General features: G+C 38.6%; 1 protein-coding gene across 1 annotated transcript in view; it reads right to left on the bottom strand.

Annotated features, from left to right (window-relative positions):
• rasa3 (RAS p21 protein activator 3) overlaps positions 1-5563 on the bottom strand; it is a 77994-nt gene extending 72431 nt beyond the window's left edge. Inside the window, exon 1 of the mRNA XM_016563081.1 lies at positions 5416-5563. Coding sequence (XP_016418567.1) covers positions 5416-5470 — 55 coding nt within the window. The 5' untranslated portion in view covers positions 5471-5563. The remainder of the gene's footprint in view (positions 1-5415) is intronic.
• Positions 5564-11417: the final 5854 nt, after the last annotated feature.

Here is an 11417-nt window from a genome sequence, read left to right as displayed (position 1 = left end):
TTTTTGCTTTGTCAATATGGTGTATGGAGTGTAGATTGATGTGGGGAAAAAAAGTAAATTTAAGCAGTTTAACATAAGGCAGCAACATAACAAAACGTGAAAAAAATTAAGGGGTATGAATACTTTCGCAAGGCACTGTAGGCCTGTCGCAATAATCAATATATCGACTTATCGCGCAATATATGTACATGACCTGATGATGAATAATTTTTGGTGACTCAATATATCGCCCATTATATTTACTTAAAAATTAATGTCACCATGTTTTGTACATTCCACTTGCGCCTGTGTCTTTTGCAGCTTCTTGTACATAACGTGGTGTAGTTGGTGCTAGTTCAAAATAAAAAAATGCTTCTACAAAAAAAAAATTTAATCTGCAGATATGGTTTTGTTTAGGGATCTGTGCCTTTGTGCATACAGACACCTGACTGCTGAGTACTAATTGTGTTTTTCAGCAATAGTGTGCACCCTTAATTTACAGAGAAAAGAAGGTCTGGGAAAAATCTGTAGATGGAAAAATCTCCATACACGTTCTTTGTGCATTTTTCTTTTTTTCTATTCACGCTCGCGCAAATGAGGATTAGAGCCTGTAGCCGGTGAAGGAGTCTCCAACCACAAACACAGACACATATTGTCTGCTGATATAAGGTATTTCGTTGCACTTTAACAAGTAATCTGAACTGCCTAATTATATGCGCAATATTTTAACCGAGCCCTCACTAACTGAGTTTAATGCCACAGTTATGTTAGAACGCATCTCATTCTTGTCTCTGTGGCAGTGTGTCGGGCTCGTCATGGGGCACGCGGTCCGGAGCTCTGTATGACTGATGTATCCGTTTAATTGAACTTTACTCCAAATATATGAACTTACTTGTTTTAAATACTTTATATTTAACGTGTTCGTTTATGTCCAATATTAAGTGTTAAACTGTTGGTCTTTAAAATAAATCTACTTTTGAAATAGCCTATGACAAGTACAGGGAGTCTCTCTCTTGCCCCCACTCACCCATGCATGATAATATCATCTATCGGCGATCTCACGGACTGGCGATATGACGATTTGAAAAATGACCATATCGCCCAACACTAATCCAAATATCAAAAATCAACATATGCCTGTCCCATACCTAAAGTACATATTTTACAGTCACTGTTATGTAGGGCTGCACGATTAAGACAAAAATCATAATCGTCGATTATTCCCTTGAAATTGTAATTGCGATTATTAATTATGATTATCACAATTTACATTGGTATCGAGGCAATTCGGTCGGTGCCTAAAAAGTATCGAACTCGATACCCAGCCCTACCGTGGACGAAGCAGAGTCCAGCCCGGGGTCGTCACATGTGGTTGCCGTAAACCCGCTCCTCACTCTAGGCCGCCAGCCTCTGCTCACTCAAGCCTGCCGTGTGTTTCTTACGTGGCATCCATAATTGTAATCGCGATTAGAAATTTGATTAATTGTGCAGCCCTACTGTTATGAGTTATACACAATTTCAAAACCACTAGTAGCAATCATAAACCATCTGTTTTCATAAATGAGCTCAAAGGCCCTGGCCCTCCCTCAAAAAACTCATAATCAAACACAGTATTATCATTGGTAGAATATAAAATATTTCAGTGTACGCATTTCAGTCAATTACAATGCATGCAATATGTCAAAACTTTAAAACGTGGGGAAAAAATCAGTATCCTAATTATGTGGGAAAACCGCAAACTTGGCAACACTAGCCGAGTTTCCTTCCAAAGTTGCGAATTTAACTAATGCGCAAAATAGAAATATCGCATAAAACATTTGCGAATAAGCACTGTTTCCATCCAACGAGTCAAAGAGAATTATACAGAAATACGTTGATGACAGACTTTGCTCGGACATTTCAAAATGACCATAACATTTCAGATGCTGTGGAATGAGATCGGTCCACTGGTTAGTCAGGTTTTGCCGTCCCATAGCGCAGTCACATGAATTTTTTGATGCGCATGGAGGAATTTACTCTGCAAATTAGTTTCCATCTCCTTTTATTCGCATTAACCCTTTTTCGCACAAGTCAAAAACCACCTCAAGCGAGTGTAAAAACTTTTTTGCGAATTAAGGGATTTTTATTCGAAATTTGCTGTTTCCATCACTCGTTTCTGATGCGATACTTCAAAATGCGCATTAAAATAGGGTGATGGAAACATAGCTACTGAGTGAGAGAGAAAGAGAAAGAGAAAGAGAAAGAGAACTTAAAGCTGTTAAGTTCATAGTCTTGTATCTTTGAACTGACTAATTTTCTGTAATTTTGAGAATTTTGTAGCATTATATTGTCCATTAGCCATATTGATATTGGTATTATTGGCCATCACAAAACTCTCATTGTCAACTGCCAGCCACCATCCAGATATTTAACATACTAAAATGAAACTCTCACAGATCTGATGAGATTCTCCACCCAATATAACTACAACAGCATTGAAAAAAGCATAAAGCATTCATCAGTCAAAGACAACTTAACAATGCAACAGTTGACTAGCAGAGCGAGACATTACTGTACATCTGCCCAACCAACTGGACATGAGATCTTCTGTAAAGCAGGGTGTGACGGCTGATACCATCTACCACAGACCATATTTCACTCAGAGAATACACTGGTTTCCTCTGCTGTTTGAAGGTGTGTGACGTGGAGCATCGAACCAAGACAGGACTGTGGCTACTTCTCCAAAACATGCGCAATTCTGTCAAATGCTGGTGAAGCAATCAGGTTAAAAATAACAAACCGCCACACAGGGACGTGAAGATGTTAGGAAACAACACTTGCAATCACAAATCAAGCACAAATGGATTTGTTTTACTCATATCTATCAAAGTACCATGTAATACCATCACTGTTGCTGCCTCACAAGTGTTATTATAAGTATAATAACAATAATAATAACAAACACGTAACTTAATTGCACATTCATTACTGACTTAAAAACATAAACATATACTTATGAGCCCTCCCCTTACGAACATTTACCATAATAATCAGAAGAGTAATATGGTTAAAGTACTATGATTAAAGTTTATTAAATGAAAATGGGATACAGTTTACCATCAAAGTACAATCTAATTCCAACAAGGTACTATGATATTTTCACAGTAAATTCCTTATAAGAGTTAATAATAATAACAAACATTTTATTCATCAGAAGTGGAGAATAACTTAATTGCTACACTTAAAAACATAAACAAATACTGCCTGCCAAAATAACATAGTACTATGTTTATATTTTATAAACGAAAACGGGATCTTCTTCAAACAGTGCTAAAATTTGGTTGAATTTCTCATTTTAATAACAGTGGTCGTTAGTAACAAATTACCAGTTAGTTATCACAAAAAACTTGCATTATATTTTTGGAAAAATACAAAAACACTGAATGTGAGATAAAGCCACTGCTTTAATAAAAAAATAATAATAATAAAATTAATATCATTGAGACACTGAACAGTTTTTTAATTCTGAAATATTTTTATTTTTGTATTTTCCATTTTTACTGAAATTTTAGTTTTAGTAATTTTGTTGTGTTTTTGTCATTTTTATTTGTTACTGTTTTTTATAGGTCTATTTATTCATTTTATTTCAGTGTTAGTTGTAGTTATTTTAGTACATGAAGTTAAACTAAATTAAAAAGAAAAATGTTGCTTTGGCAACTAGCTGAAATAAAGTACGTTTAAGGTTTTTTATATTTTACTTTATGTCAGTTAATGTTTCTTTTATTTCAAGTACATAAAATGATTTTTTATGCTTTTAGTTTTAGTTAACTATAATAACCCTGGTATAGTATCAGTGATTCTAACACATTATGTTCAAGAACTCATGTTTCTTACTGTAAAAAAGTTGTAAAATAACATACTATTTCAGTTTTTCTACTTCAAAATTTCACATTTAGTTCAACGTGTTACTGATATACTAATTTACAAGCAATTTCTGAGTGAAAACTGGGTGACACTTTACTTGAAGCCTTTTTTATAAAGCATTATAAAGGTATTCATAATGTATGTTGTAATGCATTATATCTTTTTATAAAGAATTGTAACCAAAGTTAGAATGCATCATAATATTTGCAGATTCCTTGTTACATCTGAAATTGGTTGTTTGTCATGTGTTTTAATGCATTATACTTTCTAAAGGCGTAACTATGAACAGATAAAGATTATAACTGTGGTTACGGTTATTCATGAGATCATTATGAGGTGTGTTACAAGGCATAATTAATGCATTAAAATACTTTTATGATGCATTATACATTTAAATTTTAGATTAGATAAGATTCAACTTTATTGTCACTGTGCAGAGTACAAGTTCGTGTACTACCCAAAGTAAGTGATATTTAAATGCAAAGCAGTTACTCGACCTCATACTAACGTGTTCAGCTGTACTGTGGTACATATGGAAATGAAGAGCCTGACGCTCAGAGCCAAACACGTGCCCAGGCGACGCAGCCGGAGTGCGTTTACTGTGCCATACAGAGATTAAATTAGACCTGCGGGACTGAGTGTGTGCGTGTGTTCTGCTTTAATCTGAGTCAAATAACAACTCAATGACAGCCGCAAACACACATTCATCTCTTGCATAAGACCTGTATGCACCTGAGGAACAGAAGAACAACATCACACACACACACACACACACACACAAAGAGAGAGAGAGGCTACACAACACAAATGTTCAATTTCAAATGTCACGCACACTCAAAAAGAAATTGAAAGAGACAAATGGTACAGAGAGCATCTTCCCAGTGTTTATCGTGTTTACATCAGTCAAACCACATGCCAGCCAGCAGTCAAACTGAGAACACAGAACACATGTCTGTCTGTCTCTCTGTCCAGTTAGAAAATCACATGCATTTCTGTTTCAGTCGGAAAGAACGATTTCATCAGCATGTTCTACTTGTTGCACTGCAAGTATAAATGATTTCAAGATGCAGAACACACTGAAAAAACACAGCCGTAACGTTTATGAGTCCAGGGCTATAAATGCTCTGCTGCTTCTAAACAACCACAGCTGGAGTGAGACACACACATCTGTGCACTAATATGTGTCTATGTGAGTAAAAATACGTTTAAGACACGAATATAACTATCTGGACGCACAGATATCAGTGTTTTCACGCATCTGGATGTGCAGCTATTTGAGGCTCACTGTATTCAAACTAAGCCGAGACGTCATTCAAACACATGAGATTATTTACCATATGATATGATAAAAATGCTTTATACATATCTGCACTGACAGCTAAATAACAATATTAAGCATTCATTTGTGATTTTTTTATAAAAATGTCCACATATTCTCACAATAGACAGTGAGCGCGCAGAGCGCGACCGTGCGATTTCAGTCAGAATATGGAAAGCGGTCTCGCGCAGAAACGCGCGCGCTCCAGGACTTACCGATTTTTATTTTGACACTCTGGAAAACCCGAAGACCTTCCTCTTCGACCGCCATGCTCGCAGCTCCAGTTATTTCCCGTTCGCTATCCGCCACTCTCTCTCGCGCTCTCTGTATTTCAGCGCGGACGGTGACTCACCGGACTGTGCAGCGCGCCGCGAACATACAGCTCATACGCGACCGTTTCTCGAGGGGGAAGGGCCTGGAAAGAGCTTATCGCGTTCTGATTGGATGACAGCGCGGGCGCGTCATTGAGTAGGCGGAGACTATCACATTACATTTAGCGTCGCGTCAAAATCTTTCTAGTTTCATCGCGTCGCGCTGATTGCTGTGTAGACAACATGTTACCCAAATTAGTCATCCTAACAGCATTAATAATCATCGAATGAGACGATTGCTGCCATTTTACACAATTTTTAGCTTTTTCTCCTAAAAAAAACACATTTTGCAGTTATTTCTGAACCAAATTTGCACCAAACTTGCATTATTGTCATTTAAATGCCATATTGCTCACTGATGCTCACTGTAATTGAACTCTATACATTGACAATGAAGTTCAATGTAAAAATGTCTTTCTTGTTTGGTTTTGCTCATTTCTTGCACTTCTGAGTTCTGCCCTAGTTTGTTACTATAAATAACACAAGCATGGTTTGGGACAAGAGTCATCTTTGCTCAAGGCATAACCAAATATTCAGAATAGAGGGGAAAGCAAAATGTATTATGAATGAATACCTTATATTAATCATTTAAAAACGATGGCATGAAAGAAAATAAGCATAGTTTCCACCATTATACTATAGTTATAGTTAAATCATAATAAATGAATGTGGGATCTGCACAGTGGCAGAATCATTGTCTCTTGAATAACACACCACACCAAGTTCCCATTTAATACAAATAACTCTGACATTTTAGCATTCTACAGTTCCCATGGTCAATTTTGTGGCGAATGTATGTGCTAGATCTGATCCTTATCAGATTTTATGGCACATATATCACACGCTCACTGAAAATATGTTTAAACACTAAATAAAACAACATGGGAGCTATGATAATGTGATGTGCAATCTGCTGAAAGCTCATCTACATTGTTACCAGTCAATGAAATCTCATCTGGCTTGTGAAGAGAGAACGAGAGTGTAATTTAAACCTGTGAAACAGATCTCATGTCATATGTCCATTACTCCATTTAGGCTACAAAGTGCAGATTTGTCCGTGAGCCTCTTACTGAAGGATCATGAAGTCCAGGGTGATGTTTTAATGACCCTGAAGCTGCTCTTATTCGGACTAGAACTGTTGGGCCTCTATCATGTGGGCTTTGCTGGGCTAATTGTTGGACTTAAACTCAGTGAACTCTTTCCTTAATTCGCACTGGATGCTTCATCCTTCCAGGACAGGTGGCAGTCTTGTCAGCAGTGAAGAGGAAGACACTGAGAACGGACTATTGTTGCCACACTGCTTCCATTAGCTGTGGCTGTAGGTATTAGTGTCTGACCCTTTTAAAATAGCACCAGGGCTAATTGAATTGCTCCAATCCTGCGCGTCAGCATGCAACAGTCACTGCGAGGTGCTTTGAGAAAAGGTGTGACATCTGCATGGATGAAATTGATAGACTTCTTAACATGAGCATGCTTTGACGCATATACAAAGCATGCTGAGACAAACAATACTTTGTCACACAAGCATCAGCCACATGCAAATATCCCAGTGAAGGGAGTTTATAGACACACGCAGGGAACTGTGTAATGGGGCAATGTAACCGTCTATTTGATGTTTTTACTTCAAAACAGCACTGACTACGCCCTGTGGTAAACCACCAGGGGTGTGTGTGTGTGTGTGTGTGTTTGTGTGTGTGCTGCTTGGAGAAAACAGAGTTAATGCTTAAAATGCAGTGAAAATCTGCTGAGGAAATTGGTTATGTTACTAGATCAGTATTATGTTGTTGTATGGAATTATAAAGGAACATTTGCATTTATTAATAGCACGCACTTCTATCCAAAGCACTAGTTTGTGTCTGATAGGCTATACTGTTATAAAAATCTCAATTATTTACATTACAAGCATCATAATTTCCTCATATAAATATCAGCATCTGCACCAAATTGCATATTTTTGCTCCATATTCTCACTATATGAGCCATAGACGCCTTATGGATCGTATATGATACTCAACATAAAACACATATACATAGTTTTTCCTTTTAGATTTTTTTTTAGATATCATTCATATATATTCAATAAACTAGATTTTTATAAAAATTGATTTTCTGACTATTATTTGATATGTCAGACTTTACAGGGTTAATTGTAAATCTGCTCAGCACACATAAAAATGTTACTTTAATGGATAAGTCAGGAATTTCTTTTGAGGAACAAAGTGTTTAGGGAACACTTTTATTTCTTAATTTAGCTCATGAGAATGCACTCATCTGATGTCTGATAGGCCACATTTACCCACAATCTTTGGGTTACGAGTCCGACTCTCTAACCATTAGGACACGACTTCCCCCATGTCACACATGTCACACATGTTTACACAGTCAACCTGATTATTCCACTGCAAATCTTGTTGCATGCAGAACAGCACATTTTTCACATCCAATTTGTGTCACTTTTGGAGAGCGCTGTACCTCCCCTCCCCCCCCCTACAAGTCCTGCCGGTACGAGACTCGAACCCACAATCTTTGGGTTACGAGTCCGACTCTCTAACCATTAGGCCACGACTTCCCCCATGTCACACGTCACACATGTTTACACAGTCAACCTGATTATTCCACTGCAAATCTTGTTGCATGCAGAACAGCACATTTTGTGTCACTTTTGAATGTAGTTATCTGATATCCAATCATCTGACCTAAGCGCTCATATTCGATTCCCTCCTATTTTTATATCAATGACAAAAAACATTAGCAGATATGCAAATGTCAGGTCTGTGTACAAGGTCTTGCAGCATCATTTGTTTCTAAATGTGGGAGGGTGTGGAAGACAGATGTTCTTTTTATAAACTGAGAGATGCTCAACAGTGCTTTAATTTCACTCACAAGTCAAATAAACAATAGAGATGAGCTGGAAATAGCAGTTCAGATCAGTGCACACACACACACACACACACACACACACACAAAATTACAGAGCTGGCATGTCTTGTTGCAGGGGTGGAAATGCCTCACTGCAAACACTGGATTCAGGATGAGAAAACACAGAGATAGTATGTCCATATGGAGATTAACATGACAAATAAAGCAGATCTCTCTAGAATGAGGAGTGTTTTGAGTCTCTACAACACATCCAAATGAAATGCAGAAAACACAGCAGTAAAATCCATATTCATAAAGCTTCCGTTGTGCTGCTTTAATATGTTCTATAATCGCTTCTGTCCCAGATTCTCATACTTCTGTACAGCAAACACTAGAAGTCATTACATGCAGGGGCGTAGCGTCTTGTATGCAGGGTATGCAGGTGCATATGGGCCCGGGCGTATTGTGGGCCCGCTGAGCCGAGGGGGAACCTTTAATTGAAACGAGGGGATGAATAGAGCCCTGCACGGGCCGGCCCTTCCGACAGTTTATCAGAATATTCTCGGCCTGAGTCTGACCCGAGCCCGTGTTTTTTTTTTCTCTCTCTCTCTCTCTCTTTCTTCCCCTTTACACAGCAGCAAATAGGCTAGTCCAGTTTTGGTTTTTAATGGCAAAGTGGTTATAGATCTTTTCGTTTCTTTATTAAGTTAATTTAGTTTGGAACATTTTATGTTTGTTAAATTCAAGTTATTGTTGTTTTTTAAAGTAACGACCAAGCGGCCAGCGGCGGACTGAGTTGAGCATATATGTTTGATCAATTTAGCCTTCTCAAATCAACATGACTTGCCTAAAATAAAATCTATAGACATAAAACACTTCATGCAATTCACAATATTAATTAAAAAATGTAACCTAGATAAATGTGTGCTGTTAGACGCATATCCAATCGTTTGTGCGGAGAGTGGAAGCTGAAGCGTGCCCTGCAGGACATGGAGGCGCCAGCGCGATCACTTGCTTTTTTTTCTTAAGAGTGGAAACTGAACATACGCCTTCATTTTTGTTCATAAAGGTAAGAGTAATACATCATTCGAAATTGTAAAGGGTCTACTTTTATTTGTGTGCACTCACAAACAATATCATCAAAAATCTGTGCTTTTGTAAAATAATTAAGGAAAACAAACAGGGCTGCGTTTCCCAAAAGCTTCATAAGGCGGGCGTACACGGTGCGATTTTTGCTGTCGTACGAGCTCGCAGGCGATTTTTTTCTCTCGGGAGAAAATCGCAGATGCTCGCATGGTCGCGAAATTCAGAAATGGCCTACTCCCTCGAGTTCTTTATGAAGAACAGAAAGTCCATGCTTTTCTCTGCTTTTCAGCCATTCTCTTTGCCATGTCCTTTGTCCTTAGCATGCCAAATATTTCGCGGGCGTCGTTAGGTTGGTTAGGTATGTTTTGAAGCTGGGATGCTGGTTTGAGCTGGTTTAAGCTGGTCCTTTGCTAGTTTATGCTGGTCCTTAGCTGGTCATGTGCTGGTCCTAAACTGGTCCGACCAGCTTAAGACCAGCACATGACCAGCATAAACCAGCAAAGGACCAGTTTAAACCAGCGCGAGAACTCCGGTCTGACGCACGCGGGTTCTCGCGTTATTTCCTTATCACTTCTCGCGTGTGTTTTGTTGTGAAACAAAAGTTTGCGGACCAGACAGAGCTGTCAGCAATTCTTCCTATTGTGAAGTCATGCAGTGTGAAACCCCCTGTCGCCGATCCATCGTGCAATGTGAACACAGCAGCAACTGAATGCTACCCCAGATAGTCACGCAGTGTGAAAACAACGGCGATCCGACGAGTTTGAAAATCGTGCAGTGTGAACTCGGCATAAGTAAGTAGCACTTAAAGCACGGCTACGTGCGATTGTGTTAAGTGCATTTTTGGGAAACGCACGTGAAACAACAACGAACGATCGTAAAATGACTCGTAGAAAACGCTCTTAAGCTCATCGTTATTGAGAAACGCAGCCCAGGATGCGCTTTCTGTCGTCTTGGTCTTGAGCAGGAGCGCTTCACAATGATGAACCGAAACTCAGCGAATACTTGCCTCCTCACAGACATGATACATATATGTAATAGAATGCTTTAAATACTTTGAAACGAAATAATTCAAATCGAAAACAAAAACTCTTTCATTATGTAGGCTAATCCATGTAGGCTATTTCTCTCTAAAGGCGCGTGTCCTGAGGAGATGGCTAGTCAGGATTGTCAACTTCATCTTGTGACACTCACTCAGAAAATACTAGTTCATTAATAAATAATTCAAATATCTCCTTAGTATTTTATTTATAAATATTGTTTTTGTTTTTTGGGCTTCTGTGCCAAGATTGTGTTTGCATGCAGTACAAATAGCCTACGGTTTAGGCCTACCATGTTGAAAAATAAGATTAAGGTCATAATATTTTAAGAATAAAGTAAAAATTACGATAATAAAATCAGGTTATAGGCCTATTGCGTGAAGTTAATGTATACAAATATTTTTTTGCATATGGGCCTGGGGCTGACTTGCTACGCCACTGAATAAACCTGATTTCTCAAGTTGGGTTCATCATATTATACCTGTTCCCTTTCGATTCGGTCACTCTACATTGCTATGGGAATTACCTTTTCCTCCAAATACTACTGAAGCCTTATTGAATCACGGCAGTGAAACTGGCCAATGGCGTTCCAGCGCACGAAATATGAGGGGCTCCCACTCTATATAAAGCAGCTCTTGTACGTCATCTATTCAGAATCTTTTTCTTCAGCCAACCTTCTACGAGAAGCAAGAAGCCTATCAACAAGACTACTCACCGTGATCTACACGCTGCAGCGGACACGCCTTCTCTTCCCCTGCTGTGTTCCGGTGAGCTTCGGAAACAAGGATGACTCGCGATTGCCTCTCCTGCGCAGAGCCAATCGAACTCTCTGATGGCCACAAGTCGTGCGTCTTCTGCCTGGGT

This window comes from Sinocyclocheilus rhinocerous, unplaced genomic scaffold, assembly GCF_001515625.1.
Source record: "Sinocyclocheilus rhinocerous isolate Xijiao unplaced genomic scaffold, SAMN03320098_v1.1 scaffold920, whole genome shotgun sequence".
In the NCBI taxonomy this organism is placed as follows: Eukaryota; Metazoa; Chordata; class Actinopteri; order Cypriniformes; family Cyprinidae; genus Sinocyclocheilus; species Sinocyclocheilus rhinocerous.
This window is presented reverse-complemented; position numbering and strand designations above follow the sequence as displayed.